General features: G+C 46.4%; 1 protein-coding gene across 3 annotated transcripts in view; it reads left to right on the forward strand.

Moving 5' to 3' along the window:
- PLCH2 (phospholipase C eta 2) overlaps nucleotides 1–27577 on the forward strand; it is a 250203-nt gene that overhangs the window by 171287 nt on the left and 51339 nt on the right. For all 3 annotated transcript variants that reach the window (XM_056865319.1, XM_056865318.1, XM_056865320.1), the window contains exons 6-10: nucleotides 1669–1762; nucleotides 9733–9936; nucleotides 12038–12158; nucleotides 18015–18186; nucleotides 23350–23457. In XM_056865319.1, the coding sequence (XP_056721297.1) occupies nucleotides 1669–1762; nucleotides 9733–9936; nucleotides 12038–12158; nucleotides 18015–18186; nucleotides 23350–23457 (699 nt within the window). The remainder of the gene's footprint in view (nucleotides 1–1668; nucleotides 1763–9732; nucleotides 9937–12037; nucleotides 12159–18014; nucleotides 18187–23349; nucleotides 23458–27577) is intronic.

Below are 27577 nucleotides of genomic sequence, written 5' to 3' on the forward strand. Positions count from 1 at the left end.
CTAAATGAGTTAGCTTTTGTTTCTGTGTCGCTGGGCTATTGATCCCGCTGATGTTGAGAGGGGAGGGGGTGATGAACTCTGGCTGCACGGTTTGGTCTGTGTGGATAATCAAAAAGCCTGTGGGTTTCTCTCCCTCCTCCTTTGTGGCAGAAGCACCCCCAGCTCTACTCCATTGGTGTCATGTAGTAAACACGCCCACCTCTGGGTTGTGGTTAGGTTTCACCCAGGGGGTATGAATGCATCCAACAATGTATTGTATTCCCCTCAAACATCTTGCCTCCTGTTCTTTATACAGATGCCTCTTCCTTCGGGTGTGATTTCCCATCCCCATATCTTACTTGGCTGCTGCCTCTTTCTCTCCTGCCTTTCTTGATTCTCTTTTCTCTTCCCTTGCTGAATTCCCTGTCCTCATACTAAGATGGCCAGTCTGTGTCTGGGCTATGTCACTTTATACTCCTCTGTTAGTTAGTTAGTTAGTTAGTTAGTTAATTAGTTAGTTAATTAGTTAGTTAGAAAGAAAGAAAGAAAGAAAGAAAGATCCCTGCACATAGAAAGCTAGCTAGAACTCTTCTCTCTGAGGTGCTGCTTTTCTGAAGGATGGATAAGCTTTTTGTTTTGCATGGAGGAACATACCCAACAACTCCTGTCTGAGATCTTTCTAGCTGAAGGTGCCAAAGACTGAACCTGGGATCTTCTGCTTCTGAGCCACAGCCCTTTCTCAACCTGGAGCGCAACTTGGCTCTTGAGGCGCCGAACAGACGCCTTCTCGGGGGCTGATAAATTGGCCATCCCCAACGCAGAAACAAACATAACCCTACACAGTCCCATCCCCCATTTTCAATAACGCATCCCCTCATGGGTCAGATCGTTGCCTTAGCGCCAATAATAAAATTAATAACTTCTTCTGTATATTCCTGGAGGCTCCCAAGTAATTACCGCAACCGATTTTTTCCCTCTCCTTTGTGTCTAGGACCTTTGCTACAAAAACTAATTTCTTGACAACCGGAATCGAATTGGGTATTCTTGCTATAGGCATATTGCCAGAGGCCTGGCACCACTTGGGGATGAAACTGACCTGGAAGGGACCATGGCTCAGTGGTAGAGCCTCTGCTTGGCATGCAGAAGGCCCCTGGTTTAATCCCCAGCATCTCAATTTAAAGGGACTAAGCAAGTAGGTGATGTGAAAGACCTCTGCCTGAGACCACGGAGAGCTGCTGCCAGTCTCAGTAGACAATACTGACTTTGATGGACCAAGGGTCTGATTCAGTAGAAGGCAGATTCATGTGTTCATGTGGCTTCCTAGAGGCACCTGGTTGGCCACTGGGTGAACAAACTGCTGGACTTGATGGGCCTTGGTCTGATCCAGCACGGCCTTTCTTATGTTCTTAAAACCCAAATGTGCGCTTTTATGTTCCATAGACAACCCAGTGATGCTTGATGGGGACTTTTCTCTCTCCATTAGATAGCACTGTCTATTGAAAGTGACATTGATTGGCAGGAATTGGAATCTCACTGGATGATTGGACTGGGGGTGGGGGATATCACTCACAGCCAGAAAACAGCCCAGTAGCATAATGGACAACTCTGGGACAGGAAGTATCGTTTAGAAGATGCCTCTTTCTCCGTTTTATTTTTGTTCATCTCTTCCTCTCTTTTTTTTGCCATTAGATGAATAATGTGACCAGGGAACACTGCCTGGAAATTATCAATCAATTCGAACCATGTCCAGAAAGCAAGCATCAAGGAGCCCTCGGGATTGACGGTAAGATTCTAGTGTGCTTTTACAGGCAGGGTCAAGGTGAAGCCCAAAAGGTAACAGATGAAATCCAAAGGGTTTGGGGCGGAGGGGCAGGAGGGGCTGTGGCTCAGCAATAGAGCCTCTGCTTGGCATGCAGAAGGTCCCAGGTTCAATCCCCGGCATCGCCAGTTAAGGGGACTAGGCAAGGAGGAGATGGGAAAGACCTCTGCCTGAGACCCTGGAGAGCCGCTGCCAGTCTGAGTAGATAATACTGACTTTGATGGACCAAGGGTCTGATTCAATATTAGACAGCTATATATGTATGTGAAAGCGGTGAAATGTTAGGTAACTCAGGAAGCTTTGAGCGAATGGGGTCCGGCACCATCTTCTACCAGGGATGGGCGTCTTTTTTGCACTCTTGCTGTTGTGTTTGAATGGGCATTATTTATAGTACTGTTTTTAGGATGTTGAAGGGCCCCACGAGGAATCATAGCATAGCAAGATAATAATGGGAAATTTCCCCCCTTCCTGAAGCTAAATTTTCCCTCTCCATGAGACTATAAGCCAGAGGTTCCAAACTGTGCTCCGTGGTGCACTAGGTGCTCCGTGAAACATCTCCTAGTGCTCCATGAAGAGATTGGAAAGAAAAATACTACTGTCATTCAGTTTGGTATATAGGTGCTAGGGGAAAATTAGTGCTCTGTAGCGGTTCCTCAGTGGAACAGGCTTCCTTTGAAGGTGGTGAGCTCTCCTTCCCTGGAGGTTTTTAAGCAGAGGCTAGATGGCCACCTGTCAGCAATGCTGATTCTATGACCTTAGGCAAATGATGAGAGGGAGGGCACCTTGGCCATCTTCTGGGCATGGAGTAGGAGTCACTGGTGTGTGTGTGTGTGGGAGGTAGTTGTGAATGTCCTGCATTGTGCAGGGGGTTGGACCAGATGACCCTGGTGGTCCCTTCCAACTCTATGATTCTATCAATTTCTCTCCTGAAAAATGCTCCATGGCTCAAAAAGTGTGGGAACCCCTGCCAAAGGCTATTAGGAGCACAAGCAAGGAATCCATCAGTTCCTTCCATTCCTTCCTTCCATTCTCCCCCCATAAGATCTTATGGCTACTGAGGGGATAGGCATGTGTCCTCCCCTCCTTTTTAAAGATACAAATTGTTTATGTATGCCTGGGGAGTCTGCTGAGCATGCCGCAACTCCTGTCTCATCTTTAAACGGCCTCATTTCATTCCCCACTGCTTGGCCTGAGACCACTGAGTTTGCTAAAAGGAGAAATGAGCGGCGACTGTGGTATTTTGCTTCTGCTTCTCTAACACGCAAATCCAAGGTGCGTTAGAAATCCATAAATGAATGCTGGGATCAATAAAACAAAACAAAAAATGCAATGAACTGCTTGCAAAACAGTATTATTTTAAAATGTCGAGTCGCTCCAAATGTCTTCTGAAAGAAGAAGGTCTTTAGAAGGTAATCAGTGATTGGATCAAACGGGACTTTGGGGGTGCCAAAGGAAGATAAGACCTGCCCTTTGTAGTGGCCGACTTGAACTCCAGCGAAGCCACAGAATATCTAACAGCAGAAAGAGTTGCAAATACTGATGAGCAGAAGTGGGTGCTCAGTTGTTCACTCCCAGCTAAGAAGGGACAATCATTTTAATTGTATTGACCAGGGTTTAGACAGAATCAACAGAATCAACACCTTCCTAAGCCACTGGTGGTTGAAAGTGTTCTCAAGTCACAGCTGACTTATGGCAATTCCATAGGGTTTTCAAGGCAAGAGACAAAGGGAGGTGGTTGGCCATTGCCTGCCTCTGCATAGCAACCTTGGTATTCCTTGGTGGTCTCCCATCCAAGTACTAACTAGAGTCAGCCCTGCTTAGCTTCCAAGATCTGACGAGACCTGGGTCCTCTTCTTCTTAGAATCATAGAGTTAGAAGGGACCACCAGGGTCATCTAGTTCAACCCCCTGCACAATGCAGGAAATTAACAACTTCCTCCCCCCCCACACACCCAGTGACCAGAAGATGGCCAAGATGCCCTCCCTCTCATCATCTGCCTGTCACAGAATCAGCATTGCTGACAGATGGCCATCTAACCTCTTCTTAAAAACCTCCATGGAAGGAGAGGAACCGCTCAAACTGTCAGAAAATTCTTCCTAATGTCTAGACAGAAACTCTTTTGATTTAATTTCAACCCGTTGGTTCTGGTCCGACTTTCTTGGGCAACAGAAAACAACTCAGCACCATCCTCTATATGACAGCCTCTCAAGTACTTGAAGAGCTGCTGCTGCTGCTGCTTCTTCTTCTTCTTCTTCCTCTTCCTCTTCCTCTTCCTCTTCCTCCTCCTCCTCCCATGGGCTCCACAACCAACTCATATACCCCCCAGACCTTCTGAACCTCCCCTGTGCAGTTGCTCCTTGCTTACCTGCTTTCTTAGAGCAAAGGAAGAGCGAATGCTGGCTACCTTTCCTTTTCTGTCTTGACTGCAGAGGGGGATTCAGTCCAGGGGGAGAGAGAATCTGGAAGTAGGTGGGCCCAACCAGGGAGGGGAGGGGACCCCAGTGTGAACATCTGACCAATGACCCCCCAGAACATTTAACCAACACTGCTTCCAGTTTAGTGCCTGAATTTCCAGCGGCGGGTGTGTGAAGTGTTCATTACCCCAGGAAGAGCTGTTTCTTAATAGCTCCCAAGTCTATGCGGCAAGCTCGCTAACTCCAAACCACCGGCAGAATCCTGAGCGGTGAATTTTTCTTCCTTCTTTCCAGCCGCCGGGCAGAGTTAACGGCATTCGCTTAATTAGTTGTGGCAACTTTTTAAAGCATTCTACTTCGGCACTTCTGAATGAAGCAGCAGAGCTTGTTTGCAGGGTGCCCCATTAGCGGAGGGGCAGTCTTCCCTCCTGGAATGGAAGATGTGAATAATTTGTCAGGGCCGCTACTGCTCAGTATGGGAACATGTGAAGCACCCTATTAATATTTAATCTGCCTGGTTTTATTTGGCTGGCTTCCCCCTGCGCTTCTTCAAATAAGGTTGAGTTTGCTAGAACACATCTGAACATAAGAACATAAGAAAGGCCATGCTGGATCAGACCAAGGTCCATCAAGTCCAGCAGTCTGTTCACATGGTGGCCAACTAGGTACCTCTAGGAAGCCCACAAACAAGACGACTGCAGCTGCATTATCCTGCCTGTGTTCCAAAGCACCTAATATAATAGGCGTGGTCATCTGATACTGGAGGGAATAGGTATGCATCATGACTAGTATCCATTTTGACTAGTAGCCATGGATAGCCCTCTCTTCCATGAACATGCCCACTCCCCTCTTCAAGCCTTCCAAGTTGGCGGCCATCACCAAACCCTGGGGCAGGGAGTTCCACAATTTAACTATGCATTGTGTGAAGATATACTTCCTTTTATCTGTTTTGAATCTCTCACCCTTCAGCTTCAACAGATGACCCCATGTTCTAGTATTATGAGAGAGGGAGAAAAGCTGATGATGGTGTGAGTCTTAACATGCTCCCTCCGTGCTGTCGGGTCACATCGTTGACTTCTGGAATAAGGGACATTAGGAATAGTGGAGGACCAGGAGTTGGTTCATTGGTTATTCCTGCAGTTCACAGGAATTTAAAAAAACAAGCAAGGAACTGCAAGAGGAACCCATCACCCTCCCTGGCCCCCCACCATCACTGTCCCTGGACCCAGCCAGGCTTCCAGCCTTCCCATCACTGTCATGGTTCCTGGCCTCCGCTGCTGGGCCCAGCACAACTACCTGACACCCAATGTACTTTTTTGTTTTGTTTTTGAATGTTTTCAAATCTTTCTGCAAACATTGAGGGGTTCCCCAAGTTTGCAGAATGGTTTTGTGTCAGCCTGGCCACAATCTGCAGATTTAAGTATCCATAGATGGGGCCACACTTCACTACTGTAGTCTGGAGATGATCTATAATTCCAGGGGATCTCCAGGTTCGACCTGGAGGCTAGCACCCCTAGTGAGCATTAGGTATCATCCACTGTTTGATGTTTTCTTTTAAAATTTTGTGCAAGTGCAGTTTGCTGCAACTTCCATTTCCTTCATTTCCAAAGCATCTTTTGTCTCCTTTTCGTGGCTGATGTGGCACTGATAAAAAGGGCACCCCTGATGTGAGTGCACACACAGTTGAATCAAGTTTGTTTTGGTATGGCACTCCACCCAAATACCATAGCACCTCTGTGCATGAGAATGAACTGAAAAGAACACAAGGCTGTGGCAATAGTTGCTCACAATCCAATCTGGGAGTTACTTTTAGACATCCTCTTAGTTAAACCAAAGCTGAGAAGCAAGGGAGTGCAACGCAGAAAAATTCCAGGGCTGCGAAGGAATGTAACAGATGGAATCGATTTGTCCTTGGTGTTAATATTCTATGAGCCTTTCTTCCTGTGATCCCAGAGAAAGTGGTGGGATTTCATAATGCACATTAGCAATGGCCTGCCTGGGCCTTTCTCCACCTACCCTGTTAGCCATGGGCGTAGACCAAGCAACACGTTTTTTGAAGCAAAGGGTGGAAGGCATTGAACGCCAGACAGACCTTGGAAAATCACAATTTTCCCTAGTACCTGATAAATCTGGATACTTGGTCTCACCTGCAGCTTATTTTATCATCTTGAGTCTATTAATTATAGGAAGGCCTTTGCCCTTGCCAGATGCCAGGCCCTACCATTGGCTGTTTTAGAAGGGAAATATAAGGGGATCCCTAGATCAGAGAGGTTATGTCCATGTGGAACAGGGGACATTGAAACCATCGAACATGCACTGATACATTTCCCATTCTACCATGAAGTTAGATCAAAGCTTATTTACCCCCTACTTGGTAAATTCCCTGATGAGTCAGTTGAACTTTTGGCAAAGAAGCTCTTACTAGGAGAAGACCCTCAGCTTACGCTCCAAACTGCCAAGTTCTGCGCTGTTGCTATTAAAATACGCAGAGCTTTATTAGAGAATGATTGTTAGAATATTTTACAATTTTATCATAATTTTAACCAGGGGTTGCTTTTATTGACCTTACACCTTTATATGTACGGGCAGTCTGTGATTCTGCGGGGCAAAACTATTGTGTCTGGAAACTTTGATGTGTTGGCACGTTATTGGTCAGTCGACCGTATTAATAAACTTGACTAATGCACAGGCTAGCCTGATCTGGGAAGCTAAGCAGGGTCAGCCCTGGTTAGTATTTGGATGGGAGACCACCAAAGAATACCAGGGTTGCTGTGCAGAGGGAAGGCACTGGCAAACCACCTCTGTTAGTCTCTTGCCATGAAAACCCCAAAAAAGGGGTCGCCATAAGTCAGCTGCGACTTGACGGCACTTTACACACACACACAATGCACATTAGCATGTCGACCAGGGCAGGTTTTACACTTGCAAGACAACTCCTAGTATCGTGAGAATGGCATTAAGCTCCATGCGTGAAAACAACTCTTATCTTAAATTTGGAGGGAAAACCCCCCCAGCAATAGACTCAGAAATTCATACAAACTACTGATGCTTATGACAGAACAAATGTCTCTGCGGCCTTCAAAAATTGACCTTTCTTTAATGATGTGTTCTGAAATGTGAACAATGTGTCTACCCCTCCACTGCATGTTTCCCCCCACCCCAGAAAACGTTTACCTTTTCCAAAAGCTGCCTTTTCATAAACTGCATTCCTCAAAGTATTGATTATGTGCAACTGGATTAAGTTAGAAGCAGACAAAAAAATGATCATGCACGCCTTGTTTGTGCTGATAAGAAGGCGGGAGGGGGGAGGAGAACTGAGTGACGCGTCAAAGCCAGCCGACACCCGCGAATGCATTTTGTCCAAGACAACACGCTAGCCCATTTTCCCACAGACTGCTGCGTGAACATGCGTAGGATTAGAATGCACTGGTACTTTGCACTGAAACTCCTTATTTATAGTGGGCTAATAAATGTATACTAGGTAGGCTAATAAATGTACGTAGGGAGGTGTTGTTAGTTTTTTTTGGGGGGGGGTTGCTTATATTTGCTTTTTATATTATATTTTTCTTGAGTCTATGTGAGCAATAGAGTCTATGGGAGCTGCAGCGTGCGGTGAATTACAATGGTTGATTATTTTGTTCATTATTATAAGTTTATCACCATCTGGTGTGTGTCTGAAGCACCCAAATGTCACCGGCCAGTGGCCACCTGTGTTGATACTAGGGTTGCCAGGTCCCTCTTCGCCACTGGTGGGAGATTTTTGTGGCAGAGCCTGAGGAGGGCAGGGTTTGGGGAGGAGAGGGACTTCAATGCCGTAGAGTCCAATTGCCAAAGTGGCCATTTTCTCCAGGAGAACTGATCTCTGGAGATCAGTCGTAATAGCAGGAAATCTCCAGCTAGTACCTGGAGGTTGGCAACCCTAGTTCATACTATAGAATTGCCAACCTCTAGATGGGGCCTGGAGATCTCCTGGAATTACAACTGATCTCCAGAGTACAGAGATCAGTTTCCCTGGAGAAAATGGCTGCTTTGGAGGGTGGACACACACACAACTTCAGATATTCAAGGTGAATACATAGCAATACACTCCAGGCCCGGTTGCTAGCAAGTCTACGGCAACAACATTGACAGAGCTGTCACAGCCCAAGAACAGACACAAAGTCAAACAGCCCCGTGCTGGTGGGGAGGATTAGGAAATATCTAGCCCAGAGCGGCCGAGAGCTGAAAGACGCCGATCACCAGCCGAAAAACCAAAGCCGATAGCAAATCATTAGGCCAGCATAAGAGGGAAGGTTTCAAAAGCTCCGGCTGGGCTTCGGGGCGGGTTGGAGGAACCGCATGAGGAAGCAGCATCGGAGCAGATTTACTCAAGTCTTAATCCGCATTGGTCGGGTTGCCAGCCTCCAGGTTGTGGCTGGAGATCTCCTGCTGTTACAGCTGATCTCCAGGCGACAGAGATCAGTTCCCCTGGAGAAAATGGCTGCCTTGGAAGGTGGACTCTGCGCGGCTGTGTCCCTGCCCTCTTCAGTCCGTGGACTCCTTGGCACATATCTTTTTGCATTGTCCTTACGTATACCAATTTAGGCTAAAATGGATTATACCATGTTTTAGCAAATGGTCCACGTCTTCTCGAGCAACTCTGGAGCAAAAGGTTCAGTTCCTCTTAGAGGGCTCTGACCCTCAGCATACTTATTTTGTTGCTCATTTTTTGGAGGCTGCAGAGAAGAGATGAGGGGAGGTGTTTTTAGAGATGGGTCTTATTTAAGTTGTATGGTTTCATTGTTCAAGACCTCGACAGGGGGAAAGAATGGGGCATTATACCCCACTGAAGTCCCTTCCCTCCCCAAACCCCACCCTCCTCAGGCTCCACCCCAAAACCTCCAGGTATTTTCTAGCCCAGAGCTGGCAACCCTACACATTGATTGCCCTGGGAGGTACTGCTTGAAATCTTCCTTATAATCAGGGTGCAAAAGCGAACAGAGTCAAGTCTTCATTCCAGTAGGGCTCGAACCACTAGCCCTATAGGTCAGTCTCCAATTCGGCATCTCTTGCACATTCCCATCCCCTTCCCCTTGGAATAGCTCGACTTCCTTCTAGGAGCTGATGAGACCCGTAGCGGTGGACTAATCTGGAGAACCGGGTTTGATTCCCCACTCCTCCACACGAGCGGCGGACTCTAATCTGGAGAACTGGGTTGGTTTCCCCAGTCCTCCACATGAAGCCAGCTGAGTGACCTTGGGCTTCTCGTATTTCTCTTCAAGCTCTCTCAGCCTCACCTACCTCACAAGGTGTGGGAAGGGAAGGTGATTGTAAGCCGGTTTGATTCTCTTTAAAAGGTAGAGAAAATCGGCATATTTCTTCTTCTTCTTCTGCAAATCAGAGCAGATTAGTTGATGGATGAATCAGTTAAAACTCTGACGATTGATACATCTATATTTCTTTAATCTAGAGGCAGGCCTTTCAACTCTTAGCTCAGACTAAAAGCACTGATACTCAACCCGCGAGACCTTCTCCCTGCAGGGTTCACCAACTATATGCGCAGCCCAGCAGGGGATATTTTCAACCCAGAGCACAACCAAGTAAACCAAGACATGACTCGTCCTCTGAGCCATTACTTCATCACCTCTTCTCATAACACCTACCTCATGGGCGACCAGCTGATGTCTCAGTCCAGAGTCGATATGTATGCTTGGGTTCTGCAGTCTGGATGCCGGTGTGTGGAAGGTAAGGACTCTGAAGCCCTTGGCTTCCGAAACAAAAAATTAACACCCCTCCACCCTGGATAACTGTGTGTTCTATCGCTTTTTGTTTCCATCTAGTCCTCCAGGGTAGGGTTGCCAACCTCCAGGTGGTGGCTGGAGATCTCCCACTATTACAACTGATCTCCAGGCGACAGAGATCGGTTCTCCTGGAGAAAATGGCCATTTTGGCAATTGGACTCTATGGCACTGAAGTCCCTCCCCTCCCAAAACCCCACCCTCCTCAGGCTCCACCCCCAAAATCTCCAGGTTTTTCCCAACCCAGAGCTGGAAACCCTACTCCAGGGGTTCCAATTATTGAAAAATTCTAACTGTACCAAGACATAAGAAAGGTTTACCACGCCTTCACGTTTTGCCATCTGCAATCCTTGAGGGTTGGTTGAAACATATTCCTTCAAACAGCCATTTCTACCCTTGTGGTGCAGGGTTATAGAGACCGTAGCCTGTGTTATTTTGTAATTAATCTAGAGGAAATAATTACCCCGCTTTGGGCTATTTTACCAAGCTGTTCAAGACCTTGGTCTAAGAACAGGGGGAAGCAGTTGAGTGAGAAGAGAGCAGGGACCTCTCTCCTGTATTAGATTAATCAACAGAAAATCCTTGACTAATTGGTAACACCAATTAATTGAGCAGAATTTTTTAAAAAATATATTAATTACTTTTAAAATTACTTACAAAACCTTTAAGGGGCAGGGTGATGCACTCTCCAATTAAGAAAAGCCACCCCTTATTTTAGAGGAGGCATTCCCCCTTCTTGCTTGCATACAAAGAAATACCTCTTCTAAGATGGTGCCTAACCACTACTCCAGCGTGGCACAGTGGTTAGGAGCGGTGGACTCTAATCTGGAGAACTGGGTTGGTTTCCCCACTCCTCCACATGAAGCCAGCTGGATGACCTTGGGCTAGTCACAGTTCTCTTCAAATTCTCTCAGCCTCCTCTACCTCACACAAGCTGTCTGTTGTGGGGAGAGGAAGGGAAGGAGATAGTAAACTGGTTTGATTCTCCTTCAAAGGTCGAGAAAGTTGGCCTATAAAAACCAACTCTTCTGCTGCTGCTGAATGAATGAATGGTGACATAAAAGGTTTGCTTTGTTCTTCAGGAGTATTGTTTTTCATATGTAAAATCTATGTAGATTAAATTGATTACTTAATCGATTTGAGGCAGCTTAAATCAATTATGAATGTAAGGCAAATCCATTATTGAATTGACCAACTAGAGTTCCCATGATTAAAAGACTGCAAAATCTTTAATCAGGCAATAGCCCTACTTCTCTGCAACCCCATGCCTCCACCGTTTGCCACTGGGAGCCTTCTCAGATAAGGTGATTCGGAAGGACCAAACATGCTGGGCTAACCTGGATTCTCCAGCAGCATGCTTCTGACCAGAGGAAGAAACAGGCAGATGGATGAGAATCAGCACCCACTGCCCACTGCTCAACTGGTTGGCCACTGTGTGAACAGACTGCTGGACTTGATGGGCCTTGGTGTGATCCATCATGGCCTTTCTTATGTTCTTATGTTCACCTGGTTGGCCACTGTGTGAACAGACTGCTGGGCTCGATGGGCCTTGGTCTGATCCAGCATGGCCTTTCTTATGTTCTTAACTTTATCCAAGCAAAAGATAGCATGTGGGCAGGTCAGAAAATGCACAATGGTGATCTAAACCAGGGACCACCAATGTGGTGCCCGCCACCACTTTCCTTGGAGCCCACCAAGGGTTTTTAGAAAGTGGGTGAGGCCAGATGGAGCTCTTGCCCATCAGGGCTTCTGATTGGCCATTGGATAGCTGATTGGCAGTGCAAATTAAAATAATGTTGTGGCAGTGTTAGTGCTGGTCGCCATTTTGGTTGCACTGTTAGTTTATTCTCTTACTCTTTGCCAGATCATTTTTAAAAATGACTCCTCTGCTCCCCTGCAGTTGGGTTTCCTGCGAGTGTGGCTCTCCGCCTCCCGTGGCAGTGATTTTGTGGTTGCACCCCTTAATCTGGGTCAGATTCCTAAGGTGCCTGCAGGCTCAAAAAGGTTGGAGACCCCAGTCTCAACGTCCCTTCTCTCTTCCTTGGCAGTTGACTGTTGGGACGGGCCAGATGGAGAACCAATCGTCCACCATGGCTACACTCTGACCTCCAAGATCCTCTTTAAAGATGTGATTGAAACCATCAACAAATATGCCTTCATCAAGAGCGAGTATGTATCTGCCTGGGTTTCACAGCTGGTAGCAAATATGTTCTCATTCCACACGGGGTCATTTGCGGTACGCTCCTAAGCAGTTGACTCCTGTGGACTTAGAAGGGTATAACTCTGCGGAGGGTTGACCTGACTAGGACTTACTTCCAAGTAGGCCTGCTTAGGATTGCTCCTTAAGTGATATCTTACAACAGGGTTGTTGTAAGATGATGTACAGAAATGCTGTACAAATTCAACGGTTGCTAAAACCCATATAGTTAGAATAATGGAATCAGAGTTGGACGGGACCACCAGGGTCATCTTGTCCAACCTCCTGCACAATGCAGGAAATTCACAACTACCTCCCCCCACACCCCCAGTGACCAACTACCTCCCCCCACACCCCCAGTGACCTCCCCCCACACCTCCATGCCCAGAAGATGGCCAAGATGCCCTCCCCCTCATCTTCTGCTTACTGTTACTGTTCGCCTTCCCATATTTCACCCTTTCTTCTAGTACAATTGCGGGCCTCGTCGTTTCCGGGCATTTACTCAAGATCTTTATTGTGCAAGCCATAAGCCATGGCAAATCATTGAGCCCATTACAAAAATTAAAACAATAAAAGAATACATTCTCTTTGTTTAATTTACACGACAGTTAACTTTTGCAGCTGTGTAAGCAAAATTAGCTTTATCATTTAGGGACGACTCTTTTTCTTCCACAGGAATAGCAGTATTTTTTTCCCCAGCACAGCACAATTGCTTAATTTATTCAGGCTAGACACTGACTACTTTCCCCTTGGTTCCGGGGCCAGGCCAAAAAGTAAGGTGGTAGATTTTGCTTTTCCCAGAACCACAAACACAGAATCTCATGGTTGGGGTGATGTAACTCATCCCATTCCTTTTCCATAGGTTTGCTGTGGTCAAACACATTCCACTCTGCATCCTTCTGATGATCCACTGCACGTCGCCATGCGCTTTGTGTGGATGTGCACATGCTCCGTAGTTAGATACAGATGTTATTGTTTTGTACGTGTTATGCATCAAGGCACTTCCGGCTTATGGCAACCCTCCAAAATATCGTATCTTTAACGGCCTTACTCAGGTCTTGGAAACGGAAGGCTGCGTCTTCATTTATTGAGTCAAGCCATCTGAAGTTGGGTCTTCCTCTTTTCCAACTGCTTTCAGTGTTTTATATGCTTTACAAGCTGGTACTTTCACAATGATATTGCTCGTCCAAACAATGTGCTTCCCACCCCCTGGAAAAAAAAATCCCTGGAATTTAACACACATACAGTTCCCTTCTGCAAAACGGACAACACAGAGCAAAATGGGAGGGATTTGGAAGCATATCTATTCGAAACTAATTTGAAACTTGCTGAATAACATGGACCGCACAGGGACAAAGTGTACACATATTGTTCCCTCAGAATGAGAGCATGAGCTCACCGGGCACATGACACTGCTTGGGGTGAGGGTGGGGCACACACGAACACTCATACTCCACAAACACGGGTGCGGAGGGTCTGTTCTGGTATGAACGGCTTCGCTTATATGGTGTGAGGTTAGGAACTCTGTTGTTTATGAGCAGCCGGCTAACATATCGCCCGCCTGCTCGCGTCGCCCCTTGGTTCTGGCTTGGCTTGATCCCTTGCCCGAAAAGACAAGGTGTGAAGTCAAGTTGCGCAGAGGAACAGTGACCCAGATGGCAGCGCTGTAGCCTGCTCAGATGGAACGGGATTAGCAGCATCCAAATGTGAGGCAGAGAAGTTAAAGGAAAGACTGCCTGATACATTTGTTAGTCATGTTCAGCCCTGTCAGGATAGTTCAACTGCAGTACTGCAGTCAAAAGCTGTGCTCATGACCTGAGTTCGATCCTGACAAAAGTCGGTTTCGAATAGCCGGCTCAAGGTTGACTCAGCCTTCCATCCTTCCTAGGTTGGTAAAACGAGTACCTAGCTTGCTGGGGATAAAGTGTAGATGACTGGGGAAGGCAATGGCAAACCACCCTGTAAATATAGTCTGCCTAGTAAATGTCATGATGTGACGTCACCCCATGGGTCAGTAATGACCCGGTGCTTGCACAGGGGATAGGGTTGTGAGTCCCTCTTCGCCACTGGTGGGAGGTTTTTGGGTTGGAGCCTGAGGAGGGCAGAGTTTGGGGAGGGGAGGGACATCAGTGCCATAGAGTCCAATTACGAAAGCGGCCATTTTCTCCAGGTGAACTGATCTCTGATGGCTGGAGATCAGTTGCAATAGCAGGAGATCTCCAGCTAGTACCTGGAGGTTGGCAACCCTAACAGGGGATTACCTTTACCTTTTGTAGAATACATAAGCAGGCAGGGATTTGTTGAATTACATCAGGAGGGCTGAGAAGTCCCAAATGCATCCCTAGATGTCTGTTGCAATATGGATGGGGCCACTTTAGTGTGGATCTCAACCTGTAATCTCCTGCATTAAATCCCCCACAAGGATTTACCTTTACTGGCTCCGGCGGCTCATCTCGGATCCACTTTCTTTTGAAACCGCATCGTTGAGCTCCGAGCTGAACAGAGCACTTTAAACACCTAAGCTTAGAGAATCCAAAAATAGATCCCCCAAACCCAAAGGAAAACCTGGAGGCTGATTGATTTGGCTTATGAGGCCTCTCTTTTTACAGCATGCTGCCAGGGTGGTTAGACCCGGTTAATGAATCTCCTCTGGCAGGAGGCCATCGCTTTCTCTGCGTGTGGTTTGTATTCTAAATATGTTCAACAACAGAAGTTCTAACACAACCCAAGCAAAAAATTATCTCGCCAAAACACACAATCTGGGCTCTGTGTGTGTTTTCTCCACAATTCTTCCAGAGGGCAGAAAAAACATAAAATACAGTATTGGGCCTCTCCTCGTCAGGTGTTTAATCCTTCTGCTTGCAAATGTGCAGACTATAACCATTGGACAGTTAGAAGCTAAAAGGTAAAGATAAAGGTAGTCCCCTGTGCAAGCACTGGGTCATTCCTGACCCATGGGGTGACGTCACATCCCAATGTTTGCTAGGCAGACTTTGTTTATGGGGTGGTTTGTTGTTGCCTTCCCCAGTCATCTACAGTTTATCCCCAGCAAGCTGGGTACTCATTTTACCGACCTCGGAAGGATGGAAGGCTGAGTCTACCTTGAGCCAGCTACCTGAACCCGACTTCCGTTGGGATCAAACTCAGGTTGTGAGCAGAGCTTTTGACTGTAATACTGCAGCTTACCACTCTGCGCCATGGGGCTCCTGAGTTAGAAGCTAAGCATGGTTTAATTACTTTATTTGTTCACTCCCCCCCCCCCCGCCCTTCCACCAAGGAGTTCAGTGCACCGTCTGTGGCTTCCCATTTTACCCACACGCTCCTACAGTTGCAGTCTCATGAGAACCCAGTGAGCTGATCACTGGCCAAAGGCGACTGACGACTTTGTGGCAGAGGGGATTTGAATCCAAGGCTGGTGCTGTAACCACTGCACCACGCTGCCCCTCCAGTGGCCAGAGGCACTGTTCAAACTGTGTTCCACCTATACTGTGTTGTCGCTATCTTTACAACAGTCCAGTATGGTGGTGGTGTAAAGTGCCGTCAAGTCGCAGCCGACTTATGGCTACCCCAAGAGGTTTTCAAGGCAAGAGATGCAGAGGTGGTTTGCCACTGCCTTCTTTATTCCGTAGCTACCCTGGACTTCACTGTTGGTCTCCCATCCAGGTGCTAACCAGGGCTGACCCTGCTTAGCTTCTGAGATCCGACAAGATTGGGCTAGCCTGGGCCATCCAAGTTAGGGCAATATGGCCCAGTATGGGAGGTCCATATTATTACCCCCGTATTGCAGAGCCTGAGGTTGGCTTGGCTTGCCCTGGTATTCCCATTGTCTCAACCCTCAACTGGCATTCCCTTGCTGCAGAGCAGTATGCAGAGTGGGCTGAACAGGGAGTGTCCTGCCTCATGGTGTACTGGTTAAGAGCAGTGGACTCTGATCTGGAGAACCGGGTTTGATTCCCCACTCCTCCACATGAGCGGCAGAGGCTAATCTGGTGAACTGGGTTGGTTTCCCCACTCCTGCACATGAAGCCAGCTGGGTGACCTTGGGCTAGTCACAGCTCTCTTAGAACTCTCTCAGCCTCACCTACCTCACAGGGTGTCTGTTGTGGGGAGGGGGAGGGAAGGTGATTGTAAGCCGGTTTGATTCTTCCTTAAGTGGTAGAGAAAGTCGGCATATAAAAACCAACTGTTTTTCATGGCCAAACCAGACAAAACTGCTAACTAGCAAGCACCGACCTCCCTGTCTAACAAACCCCTTGCAAAACAAACTGCGCAATTTCCTTCAGCTTGCATAATTTACAGACAACGTGCCTTTCCTTGGCACCACAACTATAACCTCTCTTGATTGCTGACTCAACCCGGCCGCCTCGGTGGCCGGGCAGTAGTTTGTAGCGTGACACCATCTGTGCCTCGAGCACAAATAATTTACCCAACGTCTCTGAGGGACCACGCTTGGGCGGGCGCCGCGAGGCAAGTGGCAGCAACCAGCCATAGGGGGGTGTTGAGCGCCCGCCGATCCGCCTGCCCTTTTCCGTTTGGGTGACTTGGTGCCTGATCGCTACAGGCCCGAGCTGCCCAGACAGGGAAGAAATTGGGCAGTATTTGTGGCTGGTTCCCTGGTCTTACTGATGAGACACTTTATCTTGGTGTTTATCGCCTATGAAGGTTCCAACGCTTGCAAGAGCTTTTTACATTTAGGAAAGAAAGAAAAAACACGGGAGGGAGGGGGTGGAAGAGAACAAGCCATAAAGGTCTGCCGGTCTCATAAATGTGATAATTCAGGGGATATCGTCAAAGGTCTGCTCCGTACCTGCCAGCGAGCGACAGGCAGCTTCTGGCTTTTGTGGTGTGCAAGTTTAGATAGCAAAAGGCATTGGCTGTGAAAGAGATGAAGCTGGAGCATGGTTTGTGGGTATGATAAGCTGTCCAGGGGGAGTCGCTGAGCTGTAATTTATGAAATATAACTGGAATCTGGACATAGTAAAAGGGGGGATGGGCAAACCAGCATCTTAAAGACATTGGACTTAAAGACCGGTGTTACTGGACTTCTGCACTGGAGAGCCAGCATGGTGTAGTGATTAGAAGCAGTGGACTGTAATCTGGAGAACTGGGTTTGATTCCCCACTCCTCCACATGAAGCTGACGTTTATATCCCTGCAATGGGATTCCCGATTGGCTAAGCCACCTTTATTGCTAGCAGTAGAAAAGGGTAGGAGTCCAGTAGCACCTTAAAGACTAGCAAAATTTCTGGCATGGTATGAGCTTTCGTGAGCCACAGCCAAAGCTGTGCCAGAAATTTTGTTAGTCTTTAAGGTGCTACTGGACTCCTACCCTTTTCTACTGCTAGTGACAGACTAACACGGCTACCCATCGTGATCTACCTTTATTGCTGGTCACTCTGCCGGTCTGAGCAGTTAACTGTGATGTACACTTTTTTTTTTTTTTGGCAGATCCAAGTTAATGACTGCTCTGTCCATCAGTGAGCCAAAACAAAGACCTCCTTGAACGTGCATTTTAAATTAATTGCTTATTGTCATAAAGATAAAGAGGAGAGAGGGAATGGTAGTATAGGATGAGAACTGTGACCATAAATATGCACCAGTGTATTTGGCATTAAAGGTTCCGGATGGCATTATCTGCTGCGATATGAGAAGGAGAGACTTAGCAATTTTATTTATGTACTGATTTTAGCAGATGGACAGTTCGTGATAGAATGTAATTTCCTTTATGGGGTCTGTAGTTATGTATGCTATAATGCCATTATTATGCCAATAAAGGTTTGTGTATGTGTGTGAATTAATTGCTTGTGTCCCTTTCCTCCCATCTCTTAGATACCCAGTCATCTTGTCCATTGAGAACCACTGCAGTGTTGCCCAGCAGAAAAAGATGGCTCAGTATCTGACCGAAATTCTGGGGGACAAGCTGGACCTGTCTTCGGTCGTCACTGAGGATCTCACTAAATTGCCTTCCCCGGAGAGCCTGAAAGGGAAAATATTAGTCAAGGTAATAAAGACTTCCTTTTTTTTTTTTTTTTGGCCATTTCTTCACTTACAGGCAGCCTTGTGGACGTCTTAGCATCAAGACATCTTCCATTAGAGAGCCAGCGTGGTGTAGTGGTTTAGAGCGGTGGTTTGGAGTGGTGGACTCTGATCTGGAGAATGGGGTTTGATTCCCTGCTCCTCCCCATGAGTGGCGGAGGCTAATCTGATGAACCAGGTTGGTTTCCCCACCCCTACCCATGAAGCCAGCTGGGTGACCTTGGCTAGTCACAGCTCTTAGAGCTCTCTCAGCCCCACCTACCTCACAGGGTGTCTGTTGTGGGGAAGGGAAGGTGATTGTAAGCTGGTTTGATTCTTCCTAAAGTGGTAAAGAAAGTCGGCATATAAAAACCACCACCACCACCACCACGACCTCCTCCTCCTCCTCCTCTACAGCCATTCCTAATTTTAATTTATACAGCATATTGTAAGCATGCTGGCAAACTGTACATATGCAGTCCTCTACATTAAATTCTGACTTAAAAACAGAACAGTGAGCCATTTCTCCTCTTGGGTAACAAAATGGGGTGATTGAGAAGTTCAAATTCCTGGTAGGGATTTGAATGAGGACAATTGTGGAAGCACCCATAGGCTTGTGCAAAAGCAACATTAAACTTGTAGGCATGATATACATAGCAGAGCCATGAAGTCCTCTGACATTCTAAGCACATAAATTATCCTTTACTACCATGACAGTTTATCTAGCTTTTTTTTTTTGGATAGCCTTAACCTAGGGCTCTTTTATTACAGTAGCTACCTCTTTCACGGCGTGTTACAGTTTTTATAACCCACAAAACTGAATCTTTCACAGCAGTGACCCCTGGCTCGAAATTCATCAGGCATAACTTTTTCACAGTCTTTCAACAAGGCCATTGGTTTCCTAGGCAAGTTCCGTCAGCAATTCCTTTGAACATTCCTGATGAGAGAATGGACAAATATTGTTCAGGGACAATTTCGCTATGCAAAATCGTGTCCGAGGACCAATTCAAATGCTATCCTTGCTCACATTCCTAGAGATAGCTGGGACTGCTGTGCCTTCTCCACACAAGCCTTTTCCACAACACACATACACACACAGTAGTGGGGAGCATAATATCTGAATTAGCTTTTTCAGTAGATGGCTGGGATAGTGGCCAATGCCATACCGCGTGGGCAGAACAGGGAGACTAAGATCATCGGGTATAAACTGGAAGTCCCCAGTTGAAATTTCATATAAGACACAATTCCACTGGTGATGGCACTGAACAAGCAGTTGGTTTCCCCACCCATCTGTGAGGCAAATGAAGTCTTCTTGCCTCACGGTCTGTTTGTTGAATTTGTTGATTTTTATTTACTTATTATCTCATTCGTCCACTAAGGACTTCAGTGCAGCGTCTGTCTATCTATCTATCTATCTATCTATCTATCTATCTATCTATCTATCTATCTATCATCTGTCTGAGCGTCCATCCATCTATCCGTCCATCTGTTCATCCATCCATCCATCCATCACATTTTCATATTTTCATCATCACCTTCCTCCAAGGAAGTCTGGGTGCTACTTGTGGTTCTCTTTTCCCCTATTTTATCCTCGCAACAACTTCGTGAGATAAGTTAGGTTGAGCAAGAGAATGACGGGTCTAAGATCACCCAGTGAGGTTTATGACTGTGTGAGGTTTTGAACCCAAGCCTACCTAGATGTAGGTCAGCATTCTGACCACTACACAGGCTGCCAGTGGTCATGATGGCTCATCATCATGGTCCTTCCTCCAGGTTACCCCCACCAGAACCCTGAGCACTGGGTTAGATTGTGAGAAAGTGAGTGCCCCAGTATTACCTAAACTTCACAGTAGAGCAAGTACTTGCACCAAGGACTCCTGTGTCCTAGTTCAAACCATTATACCACGCTGACCTTTTGCTTTCTATTCTATGTGGCACCTGGTGGCATTCCATATTTTAGTTCATTTTCTCCAAATGGTTCTCATCCACTCTCCCTCGGCTGTTGCCACTGGCCATTTATAAATGATTTAATTCTGAAGTGGAGATCAATGCAGCTTTCTCCCAGTGCCTGAGTGATTCATTTTGATGGAGCTTTGATAAGCACCTGGGATCCTTCCCTCATAACCGATAAGCTGGCCTCTTAATAGATGAAGAGGCAGCCCTTCGATCCGACCCTTTTAGGATTCTTAGGTGGAGATTATTAGTCGATATATATCAGCTTGTCTGGTTTAGAAGCCCTCCATTTGGATTGAAGCTGGAATGAGAACAACCTGGGCCTTGGGCAAAATTTGAGCTGTTGGAGATGCGGTAGGAGATTTATTACATGGGCATTTCTTGGCTCCCAAATGGGCAGATGTAGGAACACGTTCAATTAACAGTATCTCTGCACATAGGGTTGGCACACACAGTAGAAAAGTAAAGTTGTTCCTTGACTGTACCAAGGAACAAATACCATATAATACCCATGCTAGGGCTGCCAAGTCCCTCCTAGCCATGTTGCTCCAGGTTAGGGAACCCCTCTAGATTTGGGGGTGGAGCCTGGGGCAGAGTCCTCAGTGGGGTGCAATGCCATGGAGTGTACCCTCCAATGCTTCCATTATCTCCAGGGGAACTGATCTATGTAGTCTGGAGATGAGGTGTAATTCCACCAGATCCCCAGGTCCCACCTGGAAGCTGGCATCCCTAACCCATACACCCACATTCCTGCCACAATTTTTTAGAAAACTATCTTGCTGGAGTGAGGGGGGATCACAAGACAAAAACAAAATTAAAAACTATAAAATCAATCAATAAAAAGAACAATGAAATAGCAGGTAAAAACACAGATTGTTTAAAAAAAACAGCAGTAATAAAGACTGGCCTAGACAGACCAAGGGCTTGCTTCAATCAAAGGCAGAAGAAGAAGAAGAAACAGAAGAAGAAGAAGAAGAAGCAGCAGCAGAAGAAGAAGAATTCATTTTTATGCCCTACTTTTCTCTACCAAAAGGAGTCTCAAGGCGGCTTAAAATCACCTCCCCCCCCCCCACAACAGGCACCTTGTGAGATAGGTGGGGCTGAGCGAGTTCTGAAAGAACTGTGGCTAGCCCAAGGTCACACAGCAAACTGCATGTGGGGAATCAAACCCAGTTCTCCAGATCAGAGTCTATCATTCGTGTGGAGGAGTGAGGAATCAAACCTGGTTCTACAGATTAGAGTCTGCTGCTCTTAACCACTACACCATGCTGGTTCTCTCAAGGAGGGGATCAGCCATATTGACTGCCTTCCTAGAGCGCTCGAAGCATGCACTAAGTGAATAAATAAACAGAATGAGAGCACCACCCCTCTAATGTACCAATGGGCCATTCGCTTGTATCAAGACCCAGAAAGAGTCACAATTAGCAAAATGCATAAAAAAGGAGTTTTTTGGGTCTTAGCGTTAATGTTACAAAACCAAATCCCTCATTTCAGACATCTGTAAACAAGTTTCTCTCAGACAAAGGAACTATAAATGAAGGCACCAAACTTATAATGAAAGCGATATAAAATGTTTTGGCAGCTCAAGTTCACTGTTGTGTGACATTGAACAAGGATGGAACTGCTTTAGAAGCTATGAGAATAATGAGCAAAGTTGTGTCAGAGAGCCTGAAACATATAAACAGTGTATTAGGTATAAAATAAGAAATTATATAAAGGGTAATATTTAAAATTGATTATGGGAGAAATTTTGATAGACTGACTGTGTGACAATAATATTTTCTTGTTTGGCATAATAGCATTTATGTTTGACAAATACATCTCATCTCTGTGTGCCTTTCCAAAACGGTTACAATTTTTCACAGCCTTACCACAGATGGAAAAAGAACCCTGCATTATTCTCTTTCAATATTTTCAACCCTCAGATATATTTATCTGGTATGTGTGTGTGTTTAGACACATCTATATCTATCTGAGAGGGAGGGCATCTTGGCCATCTTCTGGACTTGGAGTAGGGTAGGGCTGTTGAAAATAAATTTGGGAAAATTCGGGTTTGGGTTTAATTGGCCTCCCCCCCCCCCGGGAAAACCAGAATGCCGAAGTCCCCTAACTGGTAAAGGTGGGAATTCGGCTTTAAATTCAGGATTCCTGAAAAATTCGGCCATTTAAACCTATTAAACCCATTTCGCGGCATTCCACAGCTCCTGGGGGGCATTTCTGCATGTGGAGGTCTCAAATTTTCAGGGTAGCTTGGAGGGACTCTCCTTGCAAGAACCCCCAAGTTTGGTGAAGATTGGGTCAGGGGGTCCGAAATTATGGGGTCTGGAAGGGGTCGCCCCCTTCCTCCATTAAAACCAATACAAATGGTTTTGAATGCATTCCTATGCCACCCTGAAAATTTGGACCTCTACCTGCAAAAACGCCCCCGCAGGAGCTGCAGAAAAATGTTCCTAATAAAGCCGAATTTTCGGGAATGGCAAATTTGGCTTTGCCAACCTCCCAGATTTTGCTGATTCGGTAAACCCGAACCAGAAATTTACCGAAATGGCATTCGGTATTTTTTTGGTTCAGTTTTTACTGAATCAACAGCTCTAGAGTAGGGGTCACTGGGGATGTGGGAGTGGGAGGTAGTTGTGAATTTCCTGCATTGTGCAGGGGGTTGGACTAGATGACTCTGGTGGTTCCTTCCAACTCTATGATTCTGTCTGTCCTCTCTCTCTCTCTCTCTCTCTCTCTCTCTCTCTCTCTCTCTCTCTCTCTCACGCACACACATACACACACACACAGGATTTGATACAAAAAAATGGAAGGAAAATAACTGCCAGATCTATTCTGCAAGTTAAACTGCTCTGTAGTTTAGACACACACACACACACACACACACATGATTGGATGCAAAGAACCATGGAAGGAAACTGGCTGCATGATCTATTCTGCAAACACTTTTCATGATAATTTGCATAAGAATTCAACTAGGGCTACGTTGCGTAGTTGCTATAATCTCCAGCTTGTACCTGGAGGTTGGCAACCCTAGCAAAAGGTCACCTTTGGCTCCTGACTGGTCGTATTGATCCTGATATTGTAGTTCTTGTGAAGGAAAGAGAACAGCTACGCAGGGATGGGCACTGATTCCCTCCCCCTCACCACCACCCAGTTTGTGCTTCTTTGTCAACTTAATGAAGCCTTTGCCTTTCAGGGGAAGAAACTTCCAGCCAACATTAGTGAAGATGCAGAGGAAGGCGAAGTGTCAGATGAGGACAGCGCTGATGAGATGGAAGACGACTGTAAACTGATGAATGGAGATGTAAGTATCAAAAAGTCGTAAGGGGAAGCGGAATGCAAAAATGGGCGGAAGACAGATTCATGGGCGCCCTTCATTGTTTCTAATAACTTCTGTCTATATTAGGGCTGAGGTGAAGAAAGGGTATCCTGTCCCAGGGTTTTTTATGGAGGGGACTTCCATTCAGAGTAAAGGCAGGAGGCATTGCCTTCACTCTGAACTGACTTTATGTGCAGTCCAAGCTTATGACCTGAGTTCGATCCCGACGGAAGTTGGTTTCAGGTAGCTGGCTCAAGGGTGACTCAGCCTTCCATCCTTCCGAGGTTGGTAAAATGAGTACCTAGCTTGCTGGGGGTAAAGGGAAGATGACTGGAGAAGGCACTGGCAAACCACCCCGTAAACAAAGTCTGCCTAGTAAACGTCGGGATGTGACGTCACTCTATGGGTCAGAAATGACCTGGTGCTTGCACAGGGGACCTTTACCTTTAATTACTCTGAATTAGCCTGAATTGGGGAGGGGAGGGACTTCAATGCCATAGAGTCCAATTACCAAAGTGGCCATTTTATCCAGCTGAACTGATCTCTATCAGCTGGAGATCAGTTGTAATAGCGGGAGATCTCCAGCAACTACCTGGAGGTTGGCAACCCTAGGATACAAATATAGGAGCAGGCTTTGTTACCAGTGTCTGGGGCCCTCTTAGCAAGGAGAAGTCAATACTGTCCAATGCTCAGCCCCAAAGGAAGCGTTGGCCAGGACCATCTTTTAAAGAAGCAGACTCGCACTCATGTCTAGTTCTAAGTGGCTTCCTTTCCATCTTCTCTTTCTGCCCCCACCTCTTGAGAGACCTTTCAAAAATAGAGAGCAGACTCTACAGTGGGGTTAAGTGATCCATAACAACGGAAACTTTCCTATATCAGAAGGACCACGCTCTCGGTGCATAATTGAACCTATTTCAGTGCTTTCGCTACGGCAGGTTGTTGTGGCTGAGGTTGTGTTCTCCCCCCCTCCCTTTCACATTAAAAACCAGACGTTTCAAAGCCAGGAAATTTCACAGTCTAAAGTATACATACCAAACAGGGCAAAATGTGCATTTTATGACACTATTGTGTCCAGAATATATATGAGGTCTACGATCTAGCTTTATTAAAGAGAAGAACAGGTGAATATGTTCAGTCGCAAGCCCAGGATCAATACGCAGCCACATGTGTGAACATGGTTCAAAAAGATACATGAATTGTGTCACATGCCAAATTGTAAATTGCAGTGTCTCCCAAAACTGGTGGATTCCTTCCCTCTTTTTGCATCCTGATGGGTCTTAAAGATATCAAAAATGTGTATTGGGGTTTCTGTGCTCGCTTGGTTCACCATTTGGCATATACCGTATATACTCGCATATAAGCCGAGTTTTTCAGCCCAAAAAAAGGGCTGAAAAAGCCAGCCTCGGCTTATACGCGGGTCAATATGGTAGGGGAGGGGAGGAGGGAGGAGGCAACTTACTGCCGCCGCCATCACCACCGCCACCGCTGCCAAGCCCATGCAGCTTCCCCTGGCCAGGAGCGCCCTGTGAGGGCCTCCTGCGGCAGCTGCAAGGCTGCGTGGCCGCCGCCGCCGATCACACCTGGCTCCCCCCGCCCTAGAAGGGCCGGGGGAAGCCCGCTGCCGGGTGCGCCTGGCTCCTCCCGCCCTGGAAGGGCCTGGGGAAGCCTGCTGCCGGGCGCGCCCGGCTCCCCCCGCCCTGGAAGCCTCCTGCGGGGGGCCCGCCGCCACCACCACCGCCTTCGCCGGGAGCCCTGTCAGGTAAGCCTGCGGGGGGGGGAGGGGTTATAAGCCGACCTTCGGCTTATACGCGGGTGCTTAATTTTCCCCATTTTTGGGGAGAAATTAGGCACCTCGGCTTATACGCGGGTCGGCTTATACATGGGTATATACGATATGTTTTTTGGGGAAAAGAATATTATTTGCTAATACTGCAAAACCACAGTTATCTCCTCTTTAGGATAAGAAAGTTGGCTAAAGCAAACATTTTAGGATGGTTTAGAGGGATTCCTGTTCAGACCTTATATCTGAGCCATCTTGGGACAAAGGATGCAAAACCATTTTGAGGAGACCATCGATAATTCTCAATGGGTTTTGCAAAATCTCTTTCTGGTACTGCCAGAAAACACTGATGCAGCTGTGTTCTGGGGTCTGCAGCACTGAATGTGACATTGGAAGAGCAGGAGGTGAACAAAATGTCTATATAGTTGGCAAAGCTGATGAAACCAGGAATTCAGGTTTCAATGCCATAGAGTCCAATTGCCAAAGCAGACATTTTGTCCAGGAGAACTGATCTCTTATTGGCTGGAGATCAGTTGGAATGGCAGGAGATCTCCAGCTAGTACCTGGAGGTTGGCAACCCTACTAAGCCCCCAAGACCTAGAGTTGTTCTTGTAGATAGGCCTCCTTTGAGATTTCACGGATCTCTTATTTCCCCCCTCCTTCTCTCTCCCCACCCGTAGGCAATCCTTTTTGATCCACTCACTAAACGCAATGTTTGGTGCTTTCCCGCTACTAAAGGTGTTCAGCGTACAAAGCATCGTAATCTTTTGTTTCCTTAGGCGTGCGAGCTTTTGAGTCTTCTCTGCCCTTTAAAAATGCACCTGCTGCGCCAATTTGCCTGATCCTTTAATCTTCTGGTGCACGCCGGCAGTGGGCTGTGCTTTGTGTGTGTGTTAAGTGCCGTCAAGCCGCTTCCAACTTATGGCGACCCTATGAATGAAAGTCCTCCAAAATGTCCTATCTTTGTGCTTTGTAAGCTAACGTTATATAAACGATGCCTCTAAAATATTTTCTTTGAAGCAGATTGGCTCAGAGATGACCGGTATTTGGTCCTCCCCCAATTTTCTATCATACTTTATCTTTTACTCTCACATTTATCACTACAATTTGTTTGAGAGTTTGGGCCGCATTAAATTTTGAGCAGAACCATGCAATGACGGAGCCGTAAAAGAATTCCTGGACTTGTACCACTATAGGGCTTGCAGGTAGGAAATCCACAGGTTCCAACATTACCCTGCAGGGATTATTCTGAATTTTTCATTGCTGCTGTTTCTGTTCCAAAATTTCCCATTTTGATTATGGGACTCAAACCAGCGTGTATTTTATTTTTCCATTTCTTCGCAACAAAGTGTTCCTGTAAAATGCATGTCTTTTCAACATCATTTATGCAGCAGTGCATCAGCATGATAGATTATAAATAATATATACATTGTGTATAAAAACCATATCACAGTCGTACCCAATATAAACCTAAAGAACCCTCAATGAAAAGCAGAGAACTGAAATGGTTGTCAAAATATAAATGACTATAAAAAGAAATAAAATAGGGGAGATGTGGTTCTCTCTATTGCCCTTATTTAAACAAACAAGCAAAAACCCTTACGGGGCAATCCTGAAGAGAGTTATTTCAGTCCAAGGCCGTTCATTACAGTGGAGAATTACTAGAGTAATTCTGCATGGGATTGCATAGGATTGTGCTGTTACTTGCCCATAGAAAGCTGGTTTATCTGGCAGTAAGATTCGGCTTTGATGTCTCCCAGGTGTGTTACTTTTCTGTTTTGAATACACAGAAGATGGTCCCGAATTTTGTGGTTTTGATGAGAATATTCCCGTTTCTGTCATGTTCTCTCCAAGCTCTGGATTTAACCACTGCCATCTATTTCCATGACCTCTCTAATGAAACGTAATAGAACTTTTAAAATCGATGCCCGCTTCACCATCAACCGCATAAAAGGGACAAACCACCCACAAAAGAAATGGGTGAAACAACAAAACAAAATGCAAAAGGGCGCATCCGTAGGACTGTAGTTTTTTTGGGTGGTGGAGGAGCCTTCAGAGATGCAAACCCCATTACTAACCCCGTTCTGCAGCTTGAAATGGTACAGTCCAGGAAAAGCTATAATGCCCACTCTAATGAACTGATAAAATGGCCCTTAGAGGAGTATCTGCTGAGGGTTCTGCTGACCCAAAAAGTGGGCCTTTAAAATCTGCTTTGAGGGAATTGTTCCCCCCCCCTTTCCAACCAGCTACCTTGTGTGATCATTGCTACTCCCTTTGATGGCTTTTTTCCCCTTTCTTGCTTTTCCATCCAACCCTTTTGAAGTG

This window comes from Euleptes europaea, chromosome 19 (genome assembly GCF_029931775.1).
Source record: "Euleptes europaea isolate rEulEur1 chromosome 19, rEulEur1.hap1, whole genome shotgun sequence".
Lineage (NCBI taxonomy): Eukaryota > Metazoa > Chordata > Lepidosauria > Squamata > Sphaerodactylidae > Euleptes > Euleptes europaea.